This window comes from Nannobrachium achirus, assembly GCF_963921795.1.
Source record: "Nannobrachium achirus genome assembly, chromosome: 19".
In the NCBI taxonomy this organism is placed as follows: Eukaryota; Metazoa; Chordata; class Actinopteri; order Myctophiformes; family Myctophidae; genus Nannobrachium; species Nannobrachium achirus.
In genome coordinates, this window is record NC_137826.1 from 9,667,588 (window position 1) to 9,691,828 (window position 24,241).

Sequence of the window (24,241 nt, forward strand, 5' to 3'; positions counted from 1 at the left end):
ATTTACACTGAAACTAAATATGAAACAAATGAAACAAAATAGCTCTCCTAATGTTTCATAATTGCTGTAATGCCACGAAAACAGATTTCCCCCACAGGATCAATAAAGGTCTGTTTAATCTATCTATCGTTCATAAAGTAGTGAAGCTAGACACAAGCAACTGAGAAAGTGTGCTGACACATTCTTTCGCTTTTAGTTTTTCTGTCCCAAACCTGGAATTTTATCATTTGGATTTGGATGCTTTAACTTGCACCTTTGCTTTGCGAAAAAATGTACACATTGGAAACTTGGAGATACGAGGTTTCTGCCGACAGTGACGATATAAAAAACAATGCTTTTGACTATTTCTGAAAAGGTGTCATATAATCCCATGAGGGATGGGCCACGAGGTGTCATGACACTTATATATAAAATCATTCATTCATTCTTACATTAACACTGAGAGGTCCACACATAATCTTTACTCTCTGAGTTCAATCAACATTGGATTGGGATGTGGTGACTGATGTTTATGTGCTCATTCATAAGGCAGAGAAATTGAACCCAATCTCTAAACCTTTGCTCTTTCACAAACATATTATTATCTGATCAATGTGTCTCTAGTCTAAGGTATACACATAATATACAGTTGATAATAGAACAACATACATTTATTTTACATACATAATACACAGTTGATAATAGAACAACAATATTTATTTCATTATTTTATTATTTATTTTCCCTTTAATTTCCAACTAAATGCTTCTGCTTCCCATACCCCGCCCCCTCTCCTTCTCTCTCCTCTTCATCCAGGTAAATTACTTGCCATGAAAACTGATTTTCCCCACAGGATCAATAAAGGTCGGTCTGTCTATCAATCTATCTATCGTTCGTAAAGTAGTGAAGCTAGACAAAATACATACGGAGAAATGTGGTTATGCCAGCAGCTACAGTATAGACCAACTACCACTTTTCATGGATATTTTCAACTATATGCACTCTCTTTTGGACTGGCCCTATAAGAAGTCCAGGACACAGGCTTGTTGCCTTGACCTTGGCAATAATGAAGGCCCTTGAGAAGCTATCCATCAGCATTTTATTGTGCAAGTGTATATTTTTAGGCAGTTTCCTTTGCTATTTTCTGTTGCTTTATTTTAGATAGGGCCGCAGAGAGACAGAGAATGAGGGCAGAGAGAGAGAGAGAGAGAGAGAGAGAGAGAGAGAGAGAGAGAGAGAGAGAGAGAGAGAGAGAGAGAGAGAGGACATACAGTACAGAACAGGTCTCCAGCCAGAATAGAACCGAGGACACCTCGACGCACAGGTTCGGTTGCCTATGGGCAGGTAGTTTCAGTTTCACCAAAAACAACCTTGTGCCCATCCAGGATTTTAATTCCAGACGCACAGAATGATTGTGCAGACTTTAATAGTCTGATTTCAGATCCCTGCACGGAGATAATATTATGGCCAGTGGTTAGTGGGGCAAACAGAGGTGGACAAAATCTGCATTAGAAAGTCTTCATAACAAAATCCTGGGTTAAACACAAACTACACTAGATATACCTTTAAAAATCAGTCGCCTGGAGGCAGCACAGCAGTTTAAGGATATTTACAAAGTTACAGAGAAGTATGAAAAGAAAATAATTGTACAGTGTACAGTAAAAGGTACAGGTACACCTAAAAAAGGGAACAAAGAATATATACTTAGAGTGTCAAAAACAGTCAGCGCTCATACTGTAAGTGTAACAGCCAAGCAATACTTAATCACAGCTTATCAATACAGTGCCAAACAAAAGTGTCCATAACAGTCAATGCTAGTCAGTGCTACAAGTATCTCACCGCCATGTCAAACACAAGCAAAATACTCAATACTACTAACACAACAATAGTGCAGAGCCAAACAAAAAAGTGTCCATTGGTCAGTGCAAGAAAAACTAAAAGAAAACAAGAAAGGGTGACACAGCAGGACGCAGCTATAGGAGGTGGCAATTGCCATCACCATGCCATGGACGCCTTTCAAGTTTGTTATTATTCTGTGGTAGGCCTTTCCAAATGCCTTAAAAATATAGCAAAGAAAAAACTGCAATATCCAAAGAATATATCAAACTCAATAACAGTTTAGTGGAAATGCTGACATGTAAACAGCTTGAATGTAGGGTAAGCAACACTGTTATAATTTAGGCATAATAGGATTACTAGTGAAAAGAAAACAGCTTAGCGCATAGCATGTAGCTACATCCTGGAGAGGTACAACAGCAAAGTGAGTTAAAATAATCCCAACAATGGTTTCTTGCAAACAAGGATTATTTTACTTATTCAAGCACATAGACCACATGCAGTAGTTCATCAGGTTCATGAAAGCCACTGTCAGGCAGGTGTCTAATTATTCATTTAAACATGTTTAAATGGGGTGCTAATTTAGTGAAGTGATTGGTGATTGGAGAATGAAAGAGTGAAGATGAGGCCGACCGAATGTGTGCGTAATTACCACAAACGTTTTTGGCTTTCTTAACTTAAGAGTAAAAAGATGCTTTGCTTATTTAGAAGATAAAGAATAACTAAGCAAGTGAATTCATCAAACCAGTTAAATATGACCTAATTATCACCTCTATATTAAACCCATTTTATACTTCACATAATCACTTCAGTGGAAAAGAAACATGATCTAAATGTATATATAAATTCCCAAAACCTGTCTGTCCTGGGCATCACTCGGGTACCATCCGACCGATTGACCTCAAACTTGGCGTTTGTTGCACAGATGTACTTTGGCACAAGAAGGTACAACAAGTAAAATGAGCATTGCATAAACAGGTGGGGTATATATGCACTTCCAACATGCCTTGTTCTTGGTTTGCAACAAGGAAGTTAAAATATAAGGAAGGGAAACCACGTGACCGCCGGGCCCGGCCATGACGCTCCTATGGGTGCCAGAATGATGGAGCCGGCTAGATCAGCTCATGAACAAACATGGAAGAAACACTATTTATGAACGACTGAGACCTTTGTCATATAATTGGTTCAGGAATATAAAAGAAAATATATCAAAGGTATTTTTACAATCACTTGCTTTTCGGTGTGCACAGTGCATAATAAATAAATGAAATAAAAATAATAACTGTAAATAATAATCGTTTCTGTCTCCAAAGTATCGCAAGATTTGGTTCCCAGACAGGAAACTGTGTATAGTCTCGCGATACTGGCACCCATGGTGAGCTTCATGGCTGGACATGGCTGATGGAACCATTATTATTTGTAAACAACAACACCTTCTTATTCGTTATTCCCATATGAGATACAATAATCCATCACACAAAAATAAGACAGGAGAGTGATCAGAGTGAGAATGGAATGTTTTACTATGGAGAGAGAGTATTCAAGACAAAGGTACAACAGAATAATCAATGGTTCGTGCTCTCTCTGACAAATTATGTTTTGACATGAGTATAAGTATGGTCATTTCATCAGTCAATGGATGACGTTTCAACAGTTCATAGGATATGTTTCTTGTCCACAAATCACAAGACAAAGAGTCCATATACAGGGTTCCTGGGGGGAGAGATGTCCTTGCTGGTGTATGGATGACACCAGATGTCCCAGGCCGAGCCTTAGAATACCAAAACAATTCTCATTGTTTAGGTACAGGCTCCAGGCAGTTGATAAGGTCTGATTTCTACCAGACGGAGACCTTGTGGGTACTGTACATGACATTATATGACAGGACACAGTCACTGTGTCTTAGGGTCAGGTGGTCAACAATATGTATTGATAAAAAGATGATATGAACCATAACAAAATACCTATCAATGGCACATCCCCGTTGTCACGTGATGTCCCTACCTCCTATTTACCTTGGTTTGCAAGATTTGCTCTGGACAGACACACAGAAACCTTCATAGGTCCGGGACCCCTAGGGGGTCCTCAGAGTTACTACAGGGGGTCCTCCAAATCTTCCAATCTTTTTTATATTAACCACATGAACCCTAGAGTCCATATTCTGAGAACTGTAGCCAAAAATAGCAGATCTACAAGCTCACAACGCCTCGCGCTGTAGATCGGCTATTTTCGGCAAAGAGGTTTGGTGTACATAGAGGGGGAAAAGAGCAGACTAATTAGTGAAAGGTCAAGTTTATTAAGTATTGATGCAGTTCAAGTGTTTAAAGATCTGAAAACACAAATGGACATGTGTAATGGAGGTGGTCCAAACCTCCCCACCCGGTTTCGAACCCCGGTCTCCCCCGCGAGAGTCCAATATCTTAACCATTACTCCAAAGAGATTTGCCTATGGAATGAGGGCAGATACTAGACTTTTGAGGCTTCAGGCTGGGGCTGTGACTCTCTCCGCCACACTCACCCCCCTTTGACCTCCTCCTATACGGGAAAGCCTGGATGAAGCGAGGGCAGATACTAGACTTTTGAGGCTTCAGGCTGGGGCTGCGACTCTCTCCGCCACACATGGATCCAAAAAGCACTGATGATCGTGCTGTCAAACGATGAAACTATATGGAATCTATGAAAAGGTTGTGGGGGTCCCTGCTTCATCTCTCTCTCGACTAAGGGGTCCTTGGCCTGAAAACGTTGAAGACCCCTGGTGTAGAAAATCCCCTCCTGCCCTGTCCTCCTGCTTGGGAGGGGATTTGCGTGTGCAGAGCCAAATATACTCTCAGAGAATTATTCATTCCAATTACAGTGCGCTGCAGATCTTGATGCACCAATCACTCAACCGTCCACTCTATCTCTATCCCGATACATCCAATTAGCTGACAAATTAGTTCAATCTGGTCGAGCTCTTGCATGCAAAGTGTGACAGGCAAATTCATACATATGTTAACCACATGAACCATAGCATCCCTATTTGTTCTGGGCATGTCATGAACTCATGATCTACAAGCTCACAACATGTTTGCAATGCGACGGGTTGCGAGCTTGTACATCAGCTGTTCTCGTCCCACTCACAAACACACACACAGTCAACTAAGTAGAGTGTTTAGGTCGTTGAAAAATGCAGTTTGAGCTTTTTGAATATTTCATGCTGTCCTTGAGGTAGGAAGCGATCCTCTGACCGGCTGTGGCGTTGGTCTGCTGCCTCACAGGCATCCTTTCCATTATCTGCCTAATTTACAAGAGGAACCTTCAGTCACCACTACTGTATGTGCAGGGACGTGCTGGGCCCCTGATTCAGCCCGGGAAAAAGAATTGGAGAGGCCCTCATTGCGTGCTATAGAGAGAGATCTCTCTCTATAGCGCTGCTGCTACTCAAATATTTTCCATTTCAGATCATGACAAGTGACAAGCCAGTGGGCCAATTACTGTACATAAGTTATATTTCGTCGTTGTCGGGTGGAAACCTTGTATGTCCAAAACCGTTTGTTTTGTATTTATCATTTTAAAAATGATTTAAACTAGTGAAAACAGCAGATCTACAAGCACACAACGCCTCGCGGTGCGAGGCGTTGTGTGCTTGTAGATCGGCTGTTTTGTGCTTTGTGCGACGGCCTTGTATGATGAAGCAGGGGTTTGCTTTGCGATAAAATGTACAAATTTCCTAATGGCCGGCCTGGACCGGCCGGGAATGAAAAGGCCGTTCGGGAGTTGTCCCACTTTTCCCAATGGCCAGCACGTCCTTATTTTAATGCCAGTGTCAACCTTTTTGAAATTAAGTGCCATATAGTCGGTGTGCCATGTCAACATAAATCATAATGACACCCCATCAAAATTCTAACATATTTTGATTGTCATGACATCGTTATAACGCTCATTAGAGCAATAACCCATCTACTGTATCTCCCGACTCCCTCCCCAGTCAAAGTTCAGAATTTTAATGAATGTAGAATTATTTGCAGGGTGTTATTTGCTGCAAATTAGGCGACTAAATTGAATTGACCACGTTTAAAACAACATTTGAATATAAAAATCCTCTCTCTCACACTTCTGCCAGTGTGCCAGTGATCATCCTCCCCTGTGCCAATGTTGGCACCCGTGCCTAAGGTTGCCTACCCCTTAGTGAGTACAGGGCAGTGATTCTGTGGGCCGGGGGTCCACTGGTGGGCCATGAGGATGTTGCAAGTGGGCCCCCAAATAATTGTCAAAAGAACTACTGCTAAATGTTATTATTTAAAAAAATGATGTACAAAAGAATGTCACTGTATTTTCTTTCTTTTTTTTCCATTACAATGTTGAAAAATTAGTTCTCATTGTGATACCGATATGACATTTCCATTGATCCAAGTTGGAACACAAATAAACGTGTTCTTAAAATGCACATGGCCCCACATCTGACCACTTAACACGGCAGCTGAACTGCTGCTGTGTTAACCATTTAGGCCTGAACACATTATGACGCAATATTTTATGCTTTAAATATAAAAAAATAGCAGATATACAAGCTCACAGCGCGGCACCGAGTGCCACGCTGCGAGCTTGTAGATCTGCTATTTTTGAAAAATCGTGAAAATTAGAATTTTGACCCGATTCTATAAGTGTCTTTTGAATCCTAAGGTTTTTTGGAAAAAACCTATGTTTCTCTGTCAGCAATCTGGCCAGCCATCGTCAAAGAAAAGGTCCTTTTCACTTAACTGGAGCTCAGTTAGTCTGTTCTTGAGAGACTACTATGTCAGTGGTGCTCAAACCATTTCATGTGAAGGACCCTCAAAATGATATTTATCTGGCCACGGACCCCCATTTCAAAATATCTAGTTCCAGGGACCACCCAGAAGCAAAATTTGAGTTACAAATGTTCGCTTTGAAAATACATATATTCAAAGATTTGCACACATTTTCACGACTTTTTCAAAAATAGCAGATCTACAAGCTCACAGCACGGCACTCGGTGCCGCGCTGTGAGCTTGTATATCTGCTATTTTTCACTGGTTAAAGCATTCAATAATTCTAGGCCTAAATGGGTTAAATACTGTACATTATGTTCATGTTGTGCAGATGTTTTTTGAAAAGATTCTAGCATGCTGCTCTGAAGTTCGCTTTTTCTAATCGTTGAATAATAATAATTATCTTCATTAAGATGTACACCACTTGTAAAACATGTGTATTTAAAAATAATGTTTAAGCCATTGCAGACAAGGCTGCTCATACAACTAAGAAACTGTTACAGTTCATTACCAAACACTGCACTCAAGTGGACATTTCACAATAATACAAACTGCAGAGGCAGAGAATAAACAATGGTCAACCAGTGAAGTAATTAAATATGAACAATAATGCACAATATTACTGAAGTCCTTTCCCCCCCATCTTGTCAGCCCTGTCTAGACAGATCTAGTTGCTATACCTTGGATGAATCATCCTCATGAAAAACTAGACCCCACAAAAATTAAGGTGACTAGAAGACTACATACTACAGTACAAGTGTCAGTGTTCATTTATCCATTAGTGTACAAATGTAACCAAATGGACCTGTAATGATTCATTTGTATGGCCTCATTTAAATGAGAAAGTTATTGATAACAGATGTCCATGGCATCATACATCATACACTTTGCGTTTGTGATTTGAGGCATTTTGTTCAAAACGGCTCAATCCTACAAACTTTGGAAGCCAATCTTAGCCAATCAGGATGGAATATGCAAAATCGGACAGATCCATGTCGATCACACGACTGTCGAGATACTGCCTACCGATTTGTGTTTTGCAAACATCGGCCTCATGGTGGCGCTAGAACAAGCCCATTTGAAAAATGTGGGGCAGAGGTTCTGAATTGACTTCCAGGGAGTGTGTGTGCTCATTTTGGCAGCAACCGGGCCAACGGCGCCGGAGATTAGGTGGTAACAAACTGCGAGGACAGTACTGCTAGTTATAAGCTGGTTTTGTCCATTGACAATTTGTTTGTGTGGTACAGAACATTCTTAGTGATCGTGATTAATTAGTCCCGTCCGCAAGCCAGGTTTTCCTTATAGAAAAAAAAATCGAAATTACGTTTTAGATTATTACTGTTACACACTGGCGCGAGGGTCCCACATTCTCTTGACTACGTTTAGTTTTTCTCTCTAATTAGGCTATAGTAAATAGGCCTCATTAATTCAGAATAGAATACCCATGGGGAGATACTGTAAGGCAGGGGTCAGCAACCTTTTTGAAATGTAGAGCCGTGTTTTTATTTTCTAGATAGTCAGTGTGCCATGTCAACATAAATTTTAATGATCACGCTATCAAACATTCTGACATATTTTTATTGACAGGACATTGTTATATTATAACGTTCATTAGACTCCCCAGTCAGAGTTCAGAATTTTAATGAGTCTAGAATTATGCGCAGAATGCAATTTGCTGTACATTTAGGTAACTTCATTTAATTGACCACGTTTAAAAAGATTATTTGATTTTAAAATGAAAATCCTCTCTCTCACAGTTCTGTCGCCTACCACTGCTGTAAGGTAATGTTTATACCGGTAGCCTAGTGAGTAGGGTATTAACGAAAAAGTCGACAAGTCGACACAAGTCGACTCCGACCAGAGAAAGTCGAAAGTCGAAGTTGAAAAAAAAGCAAAAAAAATCTATTGTGAAAATAGCAGATCTACATGCTCACAACGCCTCGCGTTGCGAGGCGTTGTGAGCATGTAGATCGGCTATTTTCACAATTTCTGCCTCTATATATTTGACAATTTGGACAATGTTTAATTTGTCATTTTAGACGTATCAAAAAGTCCTTAAATGTGAAGATACCCTGTAAACTTAAACTTTACGTTGGTTTGTTTACAGTTGAGTGAGAAAACAATGTTTTACATTAAGTTAATCATCTGGGGACCCCCCAAAATAATTGGGGGGTTGCGTGATGTGATGACGTCATCAAACAATAAAGTCGACTTCAACTCAACTTTTTACTGAGTCGAGTTGAAATCACAAGTCGTTAATGCCCTGCTACTTGAGTAAGACAGACTAGTAGTTCCAGCTACTTTCATCGATTTGCTCTGCATTCCAGTAAATGTCAACATTTAGGCTAAATGGTGTATACCGTACAGTGTAATAATATAATAACCTTCGTCTTCTTCGTTTTAATTGAGCGGGACTTGAAAATGAGATTAATTAGCCCGATGTCTGAAAACTAAAAGGTTTGTTTACAAGCCAAGTCATTAAGCAGCATTCCCTGGTGATGACATCATAAAGGGGGCTTATTAGAACAGATCCCAGGAGTCAGACCAGCAAAGAGAGTCCTTCATCCCTGCATAGGGGTCAGCGTACCCTTTTAGAAAGATAAATGAATCCGGAGGGATCACTGTGCATTTTACATGACCTCAGTATTACATGACCTAAATATTGTTGTTGTTGTTTTTCTTTTTTAAAAAGGTTATGAACTACATTCATTTTTTTATGTTGTCTTATAAGAGAACACAAGAGTCTAATTCTTTGGTTTAGGTTTGTCAACAAAAATTGGCCTAAAAAGAAAAAGTAAGGATAGTAGAACAATTAAGGAAAATAAAGAACAATAGCAAAGTATGTACATTATTCATATTGTGGTACTTGAAGGTGCTCGCGCGCGCACACACACACACACACACACACACACACACACACACACACACACACGTGTTTGTGTGTGTGTGTGTGTGTGTGTGTGCGTGCGTGTGTGTGTGTGTGTGTGTGTGTGTGTGTGTGTGTGTGTGTGTGTGCGTGCGTGCGTGCGTGCGTGCGTGCGTGCGTGCGTGCGTGTGTGTGTGTGTGTGTGTGTGTGTGTGTGTGTGTGTGTGTGTGTGTGTGTGTATGTGTGTGTGTGTGTGTGTGTGTGTGTGTGTGTGAGCACGTCTGTCACACATCTTGAATGGCTGTTATAATAATATTATAACAGCCATTGTGCATACAAAGGGATGTACATAGCACGCCATGATAGAATAGTGGAATTCATAGCAAAGGACATAACAAAATATCATGCACCCTCAGTGAGAATGTACAAACATTCCTGTGTCACTCCATCCATGTTTCATCTCTGTGCTAACTCGGACATCTTTGCATATATACTGTATATTTGTATATCAGGCAGCCTAGGACATGCCCACATGCTGGTTGTTAGAGAGTTTCATCAACTTGGGATGCCCAAAAAAGAGGCAAAAAGGCTGGCAAAGCTGGCTGCCATCTCCACAATAATCGGCAGCCACATATGGTGGAGACGCTGCTACTTATACCCGTAAACGAGTACCAAGTGACTTGCAATTGTATCATGAAGTAAATGTAACTCTACTGCACCTATAATATTTGTGTCCTTGTATGCATCTCCTTTGTGTGGACATAAATAAATGGTTCAAATGTATGTGTGTGTGTGTGTGTGTGTGTGTGTGTGTGTGTGTGTGTGTGTGTGCGCGCGTGTGTGCGCGCGTGCGTGCGTGCGTGCGTGCGTGCGTGCGTGCGTGCGTGCGGGCGTGCGTGCGGGCATGTGTGCAGACAGGCAGCAGGCCTATAGTATCAATTTAGTATCAACAGATTGCATTAATACAATTTGTTGGTTTGCAGGTGAGCCACTAGTGTGCAACAGCTGATGCAACAGTCAGTGGAGGAATTCATTGGTATAAAGACAGAAAATGGGGTAAACCGAATACAAAATAAATACAACTGCTCTAAGCTCTATGATGCAGAACTCTGCAATGTCCCCGATGTTGCTGTCCATTTTACTGAAGGCTTCAAAAGCATAATGAGGCCTATATAGTCAGAGCCCTTGATATTTTATTGCATTCCTAAGCCAATCATTTGAGGAGACTATTTGTGTCTTCATAGGGAACAAAGCAGGCTTTTGGAGACACAAAGACCAAAAATTGTGCTGGACGTAAAATTATTGGATTAGGAATGTGACAGAGAAAAAAACTAAACAAATACGTAGTATCTCCATGAGGTGAATAATCAAAAGGAAAAAGTTATTTTTTGGGAGAACTATCCCTTTAAGAGTCAAAGTATAGATAGCATACTGGCCCTACGTCAACTATTACCAGTAGGCCGGGAAGTATTGTGCATTAGTCCGAAGGTTCATTAGTCCGAATTTAGTTAGGGTTACTGAGGTTACGGTTAGAGTTAGGGTTAGAGTTAGGCATAGTATTCTTAACAAATTCGGACTAATGAACCTTCGGACAATGAACCTTCGGACCAATGCCATGGCACCTTTTAACGTTGTTTAATGAAATCAGACAGGACTTTTCTGTTTGGATGTATGGGCTGTCAAGGCCAGAAAGTAGTTGTTTGCCACTCAGTAGGCCTTTCCGCATAACTTACAGGTATGATGATGATGTCATGCGCATGTGAGGGGGTGGAAGACAGCGTTATTCTTTTTTTTCGTTAAAATGTATTTCTTTGGAAACTCTTGTGTTTTATTATTATTTCTGTTAAGTGAATGCTATTTTATATGTTTCCCTTATTATACATTTACTTATTTGCTTGTGTTAATAACGGTAGGTTCCGTACGGAACCATTGTTTACTTAGATATGGAAGGATGACCTCCCACTTGGGTAATGACGCCCCCTGGCGATCATTCAGAGAAACTACTTCAGCTCCCGTACTAACTTAGGTAGGAAGGGCCTGTCACTCAAACCGGAGTGACCCGCCTCCAGGCTATATAAGCCCCCGGAGGCGGAAGTAACATCCTCTTAATACCACTCTCTGCCACATTCAGTGAAACAGAGGGGCATTACGTGGGAGGTCATCCTTCCATATCTAAGTAAACAATGGTTCCGTACGGAACCTACCGTTTACTGTCAATATTCCAGGATGACCTCCCACTTGGGATTCTTAAACTCCCCTCTAAGCCACAACCTACTCTCATACCCCCACACACCCCTCATACGGGTGAGCACAGCCCAAACGGGCGTGACCCATCACCCAGAAGGTCCCAGGCCCACCGGACCTGGGTGTGAAGGCATGAGAAAATAAGGAGAGACCCTGACAGACCGAAGTCCGCCTCATTCAACTAAATGAAAAGGACAAGTCCGCCTTATAAGTAAGACACACTATATAAGGAAAACACAGGGTCCCCCCCAAAATACCCCAGGTGGCTACATGCCCACCTGTGGGAGGGGAAGATCCGACTCCTCTATGACGTAGAGGAGGCAACTGCACCCAGAACCGAATGCGCTAGCGAAGAGGATTCGATATCCAGGTGATAGTAGGCTGCAAAGGTAGAAGGCGAAGACCAATTCGCCGAAACACAAATCTCCTGAACGGAGACTCCCTTTGCCAGTGCCCACGAAGTAGCCACACCTCTAGTGCTATGGGCTTTAAGTGCCGCCGGCACTTCCACACCCGCACTAGAGTAAGCCAGCCTAATAGCATCCACAATCCACCTCGAAAGAGTGGGTCTAGACACCGGCTTTCTGACAAGAACATTGCCCATTTCCACGAAGAGCTGAGAAGAAGCTCTAGAACCAGCAGTCCTGTCACAGTAGGCCTTCAATGCCCTGACAGGACAAAGGCAATTCAGCCGTTCATCCTCCACCGAGACAAACGGAGGAGGATGAAAAGCCAGAAGAACAACAGGCTCCTTAGGAACCACCATGTTCTTAGGAACAAACTTAAGATGAGGCTTGAGCAACACCTTGAGATCATTGTTCATAAACTGCATGCACTCCGCAGACACCGAGAGAGCTTGCAGGTCACCAACTCTTTTAGCCGTGGCCAAAGCCAGCAAAAGAGCCGTCTTGAAACTCAAAAGTTTCAAAGGCATCCCTACAAGCGGCTCAAAGGGAGCCCGACATAGGCCCCCTAGAACCACCTGCAGATCCCAAACTGGGAACAAAGACCTAGTCACCGGCCTCAAACGTTCAACTCCTTGCATGAACTTGATGACCTCCGGGACTTTAGAAGGTGCCTTGCCCGCCACCCCCAGGTGACAGGCATTAATAGCCGCCAAATACCCCCTAAGGGTAGAAAATGCAAGACCACTTCTCAAGCGGTCCTGCATAAATTCCAGAATTTCCTGGGCTGACGCCACATGGGCCACCACCGGTGGAACACGCGACTCACACCAGTCCTCAAAGGCATTCCACCTTCCATCATAAGACGCCCTCGTAGAAGGCGCCTTAGCACTCTGAATGGTAGCAACCACTTCAGAAGAAAAACCAGCCGCCAGCAGGTTTAACCTTTCACGTGCCAAACCCACAGGTCTAGGACCTGCAGGTCTTGGTGGAAGATCTCCCCCCTGGCCTGACTCAACAGATCCCTGCACTGAGGCAGCTGCCAACCCGGTTCGCAAAGGAGAGGGGCGATCGCCGACCTCCACGTGCCCTTGTAGGGAGCCACCAGGAGCATCTCCAGACCGAACCTCCTGACTCTCTCCAGAGTGGGTCGGATTAAGTCGAAGGGGGGAAACGCGTACAGTAGACCTCTCGGCCACGTGTGCGCTAAGGCGTCCAACCCCAAGGGAGGACTGCCCTTCACCGCGAAGAACAACGGACACTTCGTATTCTCCGCTGACGCAAACAGGTCCGCCACTGGCTGACCGAACTTGCGAAAAATCTGGTTCGCCACCCTGGGGTGGAGAGACCAATCCTCGTAGCGAGAACCTCCCCTGGACAGGAGATCTGCTCCGCTGTTGAGGAGACCTGGGACGTGTAAGGCCCTGATCGACTTGAGGCGCGACAAGCACCAAACCGTCAATTCTCGAGCCAGACGGTCCAGTGGCAACGACGACAGGCCCCCCTGTTTGTTGACATAAAACATGGCCGTCGTATTGTCTGTCCTGACCAGGACGTGACAATGCAAAATCCAAGGCTCGAAATGCTTGAGCGCCAGGAGTATAGCCATCAACTCCAAAAAGTTGATGTGACGACCCCTCATCTCCAGAGGCCAAAGCCCCTGCGCTGTGCGCCCCTCGAAAGTGGCTCCCCATCCACTGAGACTGGCGTCTGTCGTGATCGACTTGCGGGAAACCACCTCGCCAATCGAGACTCCGCTGGTGAGGAACCCCTCCACCAGCCACGGAGACAGGGCGATCGCGCAGGAAGGGGAAACCGTAACCTTCTTGTACTTCAAGGAGGGCGGGATCCCGAGGGATAACATCCATCTTTGAAAAGGTCTCATATGAAACCTGCCCAAACGCAACAGATGTACTGCGGAAGCCATCATTCCCGTCAGTACCATGCAACTCCTGTAAGTGACCTCCTGGCCCACTTGAAAGGAGTCGAGACATTCCCGAAACCTGTCCACCCTCTCCTCTGAGAGACGGGCCGACATGTCGGATGAGTCCAGAAGGACCCCAATGAATGTAAGACGACTTGCTGGAGTCAGCATGCTCTTGCCGTGGTTGACTATGAAACCTAAGGCCTTCAGGTGAGCCAAAACCACTTGTGTGTGACGCGCCACTTCGTGGGCGGAGCTCGCTGAAATCATCCAATCGTCGATGTACGTCGCCAACCTGACGCCCTGCTGTCTCAGCGGGGCGATGGCTGCTTCGGTCACTTTCACGAAAACCCTCGGGCTCAGTGACAGACCGAAAGGGAGTACTGTGTACTCGTACAGGCGACCCTCGAAGGCGAACCGTAGGAATTTCCTGTGTGGGGGATAAATCTGGACGTGCTGATAAGCATCCTTCAGGTCCACTGAACAGTGGAAATCCCCTTGCCTGACCGACCGTAACATGGTGGGTACAGTTAGCATCCTGAAAACGTATTTCTTCAGGTACACGTTTAGTGCCTTTAGGTCCAGGATGGGACGTAGCCCCCCCCCCTTTTTGGGCACCAGGAAATAACGGCTCCAAAATCCCATGCGGGATTGGGTCCTGTCCAGCTCCACTATAGCACCCTTGCTTAGCAAGGAGCTGATCTCTTCTCTCAAAAGATTTGCTTTTAAACCACGCGCCCTGGTATGAATAACCCTGCTCGAAAGCGGGGGTATGTCTGCGAACTGTAACCTGTAACCCCTGGTTATCGTTCGAAATACCCAATGGCTCGGGTTGCATAACTTCCACTGGCGCGCGCAGCGTGCTAGCGTGTTTTGAGCGAGAGAAACCCCACCACTGTGCTTCCGTGACGGCGGAGCTTTTTGGCGGCCGGACCGGAAGTGGGGAACCTGCGTATCCGTATCCGGAACGACCGGATGCGGAGCGCAAGGGTTCAATAGGCCGCATGGCGGAAACACCTTCTGGTTGTACCGCTTGACTAGCGGAGCTATTTTGCGGCGGGACCGGAAGTGGGGAACCTGCGTATCCGTATCCGGAACACCCGGATGCGGAGCGCAGGGGTTCAATAGGCCGCAAGGCGGGAACACCTTCTGATTGTACCGCTTGACTAGCGGAGCTTTTTTGCGGCCGGACCGGAAGCGGGGAGCTAGCGAATCCGTATCCGGTGAAACCGGAAGCGTTCGGTTTTCGCTCGATAGAGCAACAGGAAGAGCAAAGCGATTCGACTGATAAACAGACTCGCCCACAACTAAAGCATTCTCCCCTGACAGGAGAGGAACTTTTACGTTTAATACCTGCTCTAAGGCCTTTATGCTTGTCCCTTGACCCGGGCTCATAGTAGGCCGACAGAATTTCTGACTCAAGGTTAAATTCATAGCATCGCTCACGCGAGGGAAAATCCACTCGCGCGCATGAGGAACCACATAATTGTTTGACGTTAACATTACTGGTTGCTGATAAAACCTGTGACTGATTAAAGAGTCCTGACGGGACTCCATCATTCTTACAGGAGGCATGCATAAAGGAGTCATATTGTCGACGCGAGGGATATTCCACTCGCGCGCTTGAGGAACCACATAATTGTTTGACAATAACATTACTGGTTGCTGATAAAACCTGTGATTGATTATCGAGTCCTGACAGGACTTCATCATTACTACAGGAGGCATGCACGATGGGGTCGTCTGTGCTAGTGCGAGAGAGTTGGACAGAGACAGACTTTGCTCTTTCAACATATTTATTGCCGACACAGGAGGCATCAAATTCAACATTTTCATTTCCCCGACACGGGGTACAGAAAAACGCCCTCGTTTGGGGGGAGGGGGACCGAGAGACACCTCGGACCCCCGCCCCAGCACAATCCCCCTCTTCCGAGTGTCATTTGCGCTGTCCCCTACCGCGGCCACCGCGGTAGGAAGACTGCTGCCTGCCATCCTTGGACGGGCGGCGCGGCTGAGCGCGCTCGGGAACCACAACCTTGCTGCGGGGCCTGTCAGGCGCCCTGGCTGCAGAGGCTCCCCTGGAGGAAGACGAGTGCTTCTTAAAAGAAGCAGAGCGGCCCCTTTCCTTGACGCGGGAGGAGCGGGACGCCCTCCTAGCTTGCTGCGGTTCTTCCTGTGGCACTGTGGTGGACTCGACAATGTCCTTAGCAGCCTTAAAGAACGTGACTCTGCCCTGCAGCAGCTCCAAACCGCCGCCCATGAGGGTGGTGGGACTGTTCTCCATGTTGATGAGGGATTTATACATCTCCCCGCGAGGACCCACAGGCTTCTCGCCCACGTCCCTCTTAGGCTCGAGGTCGACATAGTCGAGCCAGCGGGCTCTCTCAGCTTGGAGGTTATAATCCATGGACCTGCCCATCCACTTGACCGCATGCCAATTGACCTTCAGCATGATGTCGAATAGGGTGTTTAGCTCCGCAGTGTGCTCCCCCGTGGGCAGACCTTTGACCAGGTCTTTGGTGGAAGCTAGCAAGAGCTGGATAAGATTAAGGTCCTTAGCAGCCAGAGCAGCGGACCGGTAGGCGTTACGAGCCCTGTCCGACTGCAGCTTGTCCTCCAGGACAGTGAACCCCGGCGGGTTGGTGCCGACGGGGCCGACAAACGGCCCGTTTTTAGCCGTGCCTACATCCTTGTACTGGGGTCTGACGGAACCCAGAAAGGATTGTGCCAACAGGTGGTCCAGGTTAGGGCAGGTGGACATGCCTGCCTCCGCACCGCCAACCAAATCCAACACAGAAAAAGGCAGCTTCCTGGGGTCTTTGTGTGTCTTCCATGAGGAATGGAGGGCCTTGGTGAATCCTTTCACCAGCGGCAGCCTGGAGAGGACATACGGGGCGGGAACCGAAGGCTCCTGCCCGGGCATTTCGTCATCATCCTCGGCCTCTTCAGAGGGGAGAGGAGGTGGCAACTCCTCTCCAACTCTGGCAAGAGCTCTCATGTAGACCGTGAGATGATCCAGCATTTCTGCTGCAGAATCGACGTCCTCTGCTCCCGCTTCACCCGCTTGACTGGCGGGTGGAGGGGCAGTGGTGCCTGAGGAGGACTGGGAGCTCCCTGCGGCGTCCAGTTGACGTGCTGGAGCCGCAGGGGCATTACCTTTCACTGTGACCGTGAGTCGAGAACCATCGTCCTCGACGGAGTCCTCCTCCTCCTCGGCCGTGTATCCAGAGTATTCAGAACCAGAACCCTCGCTCTGACAGGAGCTCAGGTCCGACTCTCGCCTGAAAGTCTGGACTGTTTTGGTGATGCTCACGTTGAGGGGAACGTCCCCGACGGTCACATCCGAGCGTTTCTTTTTTGGGCACCGCGCCCGAAGGGGAAAAGGCTACCGGAGGGATGTTAGCCTTCTTGGTCGCCTTCTTAGCGGCGACTTCACCAGACCCGCCAGCTCCAGTGACAGTGGAGCTAGCTGCGGTCGGTTGCGCGGCAGGCGGTGTCTCATGTAGCACGGCGCCATCTTGACTTGGAATGGCGCGCTGTTTGCCAAACAGATCTCCGGAAGGCAGCGCCGCACCTTGACCAACGGTGCGGGCCGCCTGGGGAAGGAAAGACTGGGCTGTGGGGTTGAGAGCAGTGGACCCACCTGGTGGAGCGCAGGCCCCGAGGCCTGCCCTGGCTAGGTAGAACCGGTGTACCAGTACATCGTGGTCGTAGGCCACGCAGAAGTCACAGAAGGGTCCTGCTCTCCCCTGAGGACTCAGTGCAGAGAAGGCGTGTGCAACGCCCATGCAGCCGACACAGAGAGGGTGAAGATCCTGTCCGTCGATGAGTCCTGGACAGCCTGGACATTGCCTCGGCAGGAAGGCCAGAGGCGAAGCATTGTAGCTAGAGTTAACAAGAAGCAGACAAGCTAACAAGCTAACGGCTAAGGCTAGGCCACGCTTGATTCGGGCAGGGCCTGAACAAGCGGTAAGCAGTGTAGCTAACGTTAACAAAGAGCAGACGAGCTAACAAGCTAACGGCTAATGCTATGCCACGCTTGCTTCGGCGGAGGCCTGAACAAGCAGTAATAATCCTTTGTTATAGAAGGAAATAACCGTCGTTTTAGGACGGGACAAGAATAAGTATTCTTAAGTACGGGTTAATTCAACACTCGCCGGTGGGCGACTCCAATGCCACCGCTTTAGGCTAATGCGCGAAGAATAATAATACAAAGGCTGAGTTTCAACTTATCTGAATGTGATATCGCAGAGAGTGAAAAGAGGATGTTACTTCCGCCTCCGGGGGCTTATATAGCCTGGAGGCGGGTCACTCCGGTTTGAGTGACAGGCCCTTCCTACCTACGTTAGTACGGGAGCTGAAGTAGTTTCTCTGAATGATCGCCAGGGGGCGTCATTACCCAAGTGGGAGGTCATCCTGGAATATTGACAGTAAACGTTATTTCTCCCTACATGAAACTCCCCTTCTGATATGTGTGTGTGTGAAGAGCCTGATAGGTTAACCAGCGGCCGCTACTCGGCCAATGAGAAGAGACTGACGTCATGCCCGGCCAATGAGAGGCTAGTGTCGGGCAGGGGGCGGCCTTTATAAGTGGGACTCTGTCACTCTGTTACTGAACGTGAAAGGAGGAGGACGTGTGTGTGAGGCAGGTGAACAGGCAGAGGTGACCAGTGTTATGAGGGACTGAGGACAGACACAGGAGGGCATGAGCAGTGAGCCCTACCTAGAACTATTGATGATGAACTTGAGTGAGCTCCACAGTGCAACGCAGTGAGTCAGACAACACGGTGGCCCAGCAAAACCGGTGAAGTTCCCGCGGACCATCTATCCTGACCAGGCGAGCCGAGACGAGCCGCTCTATCCGAGCTGACTAGAGGGGTCGCAGTGGTGACAGTGGTGTCGTGCGCAATACCCGCACAGGCAGCCATTGGCTGCCTCCGTGTGAGTAGAGAATCTGTGCACCATTTGTCTCTTCAAGCCACTGACCTGAGTTATGCCAATAAGTTAAAGTATACAAGGATACTGGCCTATTTTCCTTGTTCGCAGATACGAAGGCCTGAGACGTAGATGTTACTGAAGAGTTGCTGTGTCCCTCTACACGTCTTCTACTCACCCTGCTTATTATCATAATTATTATTATTATTATACCTGCCTGCGCCTATTAGTATTATATATATAACACACGTCCTATTTGAGCTAATGATTTGCAATATTCATATTATTATATATACGCCTTAAATTGCTAAGTGGCGAATATTGCACCCGCACTTTAATTGTGCGGTGGGAATTGATAAAGGGAGGAAATTACCCGGGTTGTGATCTTATTGTTGGTTGTTTTTAGGTTTTTTAGTTAGAAGCGCTATTTAGGAGTGTTAGGGTTTTATTTGTGTTTTGAATGGTTTTATGGCGTATAGAAGCCCCTGTACTTTAGATAATAAAGAACTTGTTATACCTTTGGAAATACTGTGTCCGGCTCCTTCTCTCCTGGGTTTATATTGCTCTGAACACCTGAAAAACGTACCTGTGTGTCTTAAAAGGGTTATTATTATATATCTCCTTTTCCTCTTTTATAGAGGTGGCGTTGTCGGAAGTCTTATAATTATATATGGAAATGCTAATGATAATACTGAAATAATACACTTGAATCAAAAGGTGTGTACTATAATTATTTATTTGCAAATCCAAGAAAGTAAGGTGTTGACAAAGAGTACCAGTTTATTCTGGCTGTTAATGTGAGTCTGGCCACTCTTACATTTGACGTGGGTCGGCAGGATCGGGTACAGAGCAATATAAAGGAGAGATTGAACAATTGTGTGTGATTTAAACTTGTGGTTCGTAATGATGATGATGCCGGTTTACCCAGGCGCCCCCTGGCTGCCAACGTTTAAAGGTACGGAGGGCGAAACGAAATATAGAGAATGGAGGGTACAGATTAGAGGGCTATTGAGCACCCAAGATGTCACAGAGGTAAAGAAAGTTGCTATCTTACTACAAACCTTAACTGATGAGGCTAGACGGCAGGTCAATGTATTGGATGACGGAGATCGAGACACAGTAGAAAAACTGTTTGCTTATTTAGACAGTGTGTATAAAGAAACGGTCCCTGTCTCAAAAGTACGCTTACAATTTTATAGTTGTACACAGCGCTCAGGGGAAAGTGTTAATGCGTTCATTCTAAGATTGAGAGAACTGTTTTGTGGGTTGCGACGATACGATGCCGCTACAGCCCCCTCCGATGCCGTTCTCCGAGATCAGTTTCTCCAGGGGTTAGCTGAGGGCCCGCTTGGCCAAGCCCTGCGCATATATGCTCGACGTCATCCCGACGAAGACTTCGCCGCACTACGACAGGAGGCCTTGACCTTGGACGTGGAACATGGAGGTACGCCAGCTACTGAAATTGTTTGTCATGCTATTAACCCAGTAACTGTCCCTGTGCCATCACAGACCTCTGCTTGGAGAGAGGAACTGAAGCGAGAAATAATGGAGGATGTCAAAACACAGATGAAGGGGTTTACGAAGGAATTGATGAACGAAATGAGACCGCTCATGCAAGCCGCCGCTCCAGCTGTGCGCCCCGCGCCGCCGCCACCACAGCCAGCCTACGTGCCACCGCCGCGCCGTTATGCACCACCACAGAGAAATGAATGGGACAGGGAAGGCAGGCCCATCTGTCGACAGTGTAACCAGCCGGGCCATATAGCTAGATGGTGTGCGAACGGCCAGCCGCCGTTAAACTGAGTTGTCCTGTCGCCGCGGTCCAGTCGACAGGAGGTGAGCCATCTGTGCTACGAACCAGGGCCAATGATGTGTTTATTGGGCAATGTCCCACGGTTAATGTGCTAATGGGGAGCGTTCGATTACAAGGGCTGCTTGATACGGGGTCACAAGTCACTTTAATGCAACAGAGTTTATTTACTGAACACTTTTCCCAAACTGATTTAGGGACGGGGCCGCTCGTTTTTAAGTTACGGGCAGCAAACGGGCTGGATATACCCTACACTAATTATGCGGTATTTGATCTAGAATTGGAGGGAGTACGAATCCCGTGGAGGGGGGTCGTCATTGTTAAAGATGAACACTGTACGCAACCGCTCATTATTGGCATGAATGTAATAAGTGCATGCTGGCGTACTCTGTTCAAATGGCCTGGGAGGGTTGCTTTTCCCCCGCGCCAAGCAAATTCTCTATGGAGAGATGCGTTTGCTGCCTGCCAGCGCATTGAAACGGTGACGAATGATGATGGCTCCTTGGGCTATGTGTGGCCTGGTCGCCGTCAGAAGATACGAGTACCTGCTCAAAGTGAAGTGGTTGTATGGGGACGCACGCGCCGGGGCCCGCAAGGGACTGACTACGAGGCGTTGGTGGAGGCCTTGACGGACAGGCACCAGCTGGGGGTGGCGCGCGCCTTGGTCACTGTGCGGGGAGGGCGGGTTCCTATTCGCCTCTGTAATCCCTTTCCCTATAGTGTCACCGTGGGACGGTACCAGAAGCTGGGGAAATTGTATCCGGTCCAGGATGCTGATGTCCGGGGGGACCGGGACCTGAGTCTGTCCATGTCTGCGGATGGCCTGGTGGAGGTCGCCCTGGTGAGTGCCACGGAGGACGGACCCGTGCGCACTCTGTCCCAGGAGCTCCAGGGGCTCGCCGATCGAACTGATCTACCCCAGGGGGAACAAGAGGAACTGCAGGCTATGCTGACGAAGTGGGAGAAGGTGTTTGCTGTACATGACGAGGATTTTGGACAGACGGAGGCAGTACAACACCAGATCCATACCGCTGACGCTGCGCCTATACGTGAGCGACACCGGCCGCTGCCGCCCGCCATGTATAAAGAGATGAAGATCTTGCTAAGTGACATGATGGACAAGGGAGTGATCACTGAGAGCTGTAGCCCGTGGGCCGCGCCGATCGTTCTGGTGAAGAAAAAAGATGGCAGCTGGAGGTTCTGTGTCGACTACCGTAAGCTGAATGCAGTAACGCACAAGGACGCGTTTCCCCTGCCGCGCATCGAAGAGACGTTGACGAGCTTGACTAAGGCCCAGTGGTTCTCGACTCTTGACTTAGCCAGTGGATATTGGCAGGTGAGCATGGATCCACGGGATCAAGAAAAAACTGCCTTTACGACCCCTTTGGGGTTATTTGAGTTTAAACGAATGCCCTTTGGGCTGTGTAATGCGCCAGCCACATTTCAGAGACTTATGCAACACTGTTTAAGTGGCCAAGTGGCCGAGTCTTTATTAGTTTATTTAGATGATATTATTATATACTCCCCTGATTTCTCTTCTCATCTACAGCACCTGGATCGCGTGTTCCAGCGGTTATGGAAACACGGGCTTAAACTGCGCCTGGACAAATGTAAGCTGCTACAACGTGAGGTGAAGTTTCTGGGCCACGTCGTGGACCGAGAAGGAGTGCGGCCGGACCCAGACAAATTGGTGGCAGTCCGGGGGTGGGCCACTCCAACGACGGTACGGGAGGTTCGTGCGTTCTTGGGCCTCGCAGGTTATTACCGCCGGTTTGTGGAGGGCTTTGCTGCCATTGCACGGCCACTAAATAACCTGTTAATTGGGATCTCCGTTGATAATAAGTCCTCACAGCAGCTGATTAGGTGGACCACTGAATGTCAAAATTCATTTAATGCGTTAAAGAGTGCCCTCACTCAAGCTCCTGTACTGGCGTATGCGGACTATGATCAACCTTTTGTGGTTTATACAGATGCGAGTAACCAAGGCCTGGGCGCTGTGTTGGCTCAAATGCAAGATGGGAGAGAACGAGTTATTGCTTATGCAAGCCGCAGTTTGCACCCCACTGAACAAAATGATGCTAATTATAGTTCCTTTAAACTAGAATTATTGGCTCTTAAATGGGCTGTCACGGAAAAGTTTAAGGATTATTTGGCTGGAGCTCATTTCACGATTTTCACAGACAATAACCCGGTGGCGCATCTCCAGACAGCTCGACTAGGAGCCATAGAGCAGCGTTGGGCGGCGCAACTGGCGTCGTTCACGTTCGATATCAAGTACCGCCCAGGAAAAAATAATGCTAACGCTGATGCCTTGTCCAGGTTCCCCGTACAGCCTACGACAGTTGCGGCGGTGGAGCTGACGCCTGCAGCCACGAACAGCCTTGGTGAGTGGCAGAGCGCGCAGAGACAGGACAAGGATATCCAAATGGTGATGCGGTGCGTAGAGAGGGGCACGCACCCCACCTTGACGGAGAAGAGGAATTGGACGAGAGGGGCGGTCCAGTTATTACGGCAGTGGACGAGGCTGCGCGTGGAAGGGGGGGTATTGTATCGTCATGTGACTGACCCTTATACCCAAGAAGAATACTTACAGATTGTTTGTCCCAATTCCAGGCAGGAGGAGACGTGGAGAGAGATGCATGTGGCCGCTGCGCACGCTGGTGTGGATAGGACTCTAGCACAGCTCCGCAGACGATTCTATTGGCACGGCATGGAGGGGGAGGCACGTCGCTATCATCAGGGGTGCGTTAATTGTGGCTTACAGAAAACTAGGATGGAGCCTAGGGCTCCTTTACAGCCGTTTGAAGTTTCCTACCCTCTAGAAGTGGTGGCGATTGATTTTCTCACGTTGGGGCGACCAGCAGACCCCTGTCAGAATATCCTTGTAGCAACTGATTTATTCACTAAATATAGTTGGGCTATTCCGACACGTGATCAAACTGCTCAGACTACTGTCCGTGCGCTATGGACCCATGTAATCCAGCCTTTCGGTTGTCCAGCTCGTTTTCACTCGGACAGGGGGGCCAACTTCGAGTCCGCCCTTATGCAACAATTATGTAATAATTATGGTATTACCAAGAGCCGTACGACGCCCTATTATCCGGCCGGAAATGGTGGCGCGGAACGATTTAATCAAACGTTACTTAATCTGTTGCGTTCTTTGGATGCTGACAAGCACGGCCGATGGCCTGAGCATCTCCCCGAACTGGTTCACGCTTATAATAACACTCCCCACAGTGCCACTGGCTATGCCCCAACGTTTCTGATGTTTGGTCGCCATCTGCGACGCCCCGTAGATGTAGAGCTAGGAGTGCAAGCTCAGCAAAATAGGCTTACTGTAGGAGACTGGGTCCATGATCACAGACGGAAACTAAATGACGCTTATCGTACTGCAGGGCATAGGATGGGAGGTATGGCCGAGCAGAGAAAGCGCATGTATGACAAACGGGCGGGTATCCCACCGTTGGTACCGG

The 24,241-nt window shown here is 47.1% G+C and overlaps 1 protein-coding gene across 1 annotated transcript in view; it reads left to right on the forward strand.

Moving 5' to 3' along the window:
* The window catches only part of LOC308304586 (uncharacterized protein), a gene marked incomplete at both ends in the record, with an annotated part of 54,645 nt that overhangs the window by 30,104 nt on the left and 300 nt on the right, over window positions 1-24,241 (forward strand). The window contains 3 exons of the mRNA XM_080749214.1: window positions 20,279-20,402; window positions 21,047-22,104; window positions 22,318-23,721. Coding sequence (XP_080605340.1) covers window positions 20,279-20,402; window positions 21,047-22,104; window positions 22,318-23,721 — 2,586 coding nt within the window. The remainder of the gene's footprint in view (window positions 1-20,278; window positions 20,403-21,046; window positions 22,105-22,317; window positions 23,722-24,241) is intronic.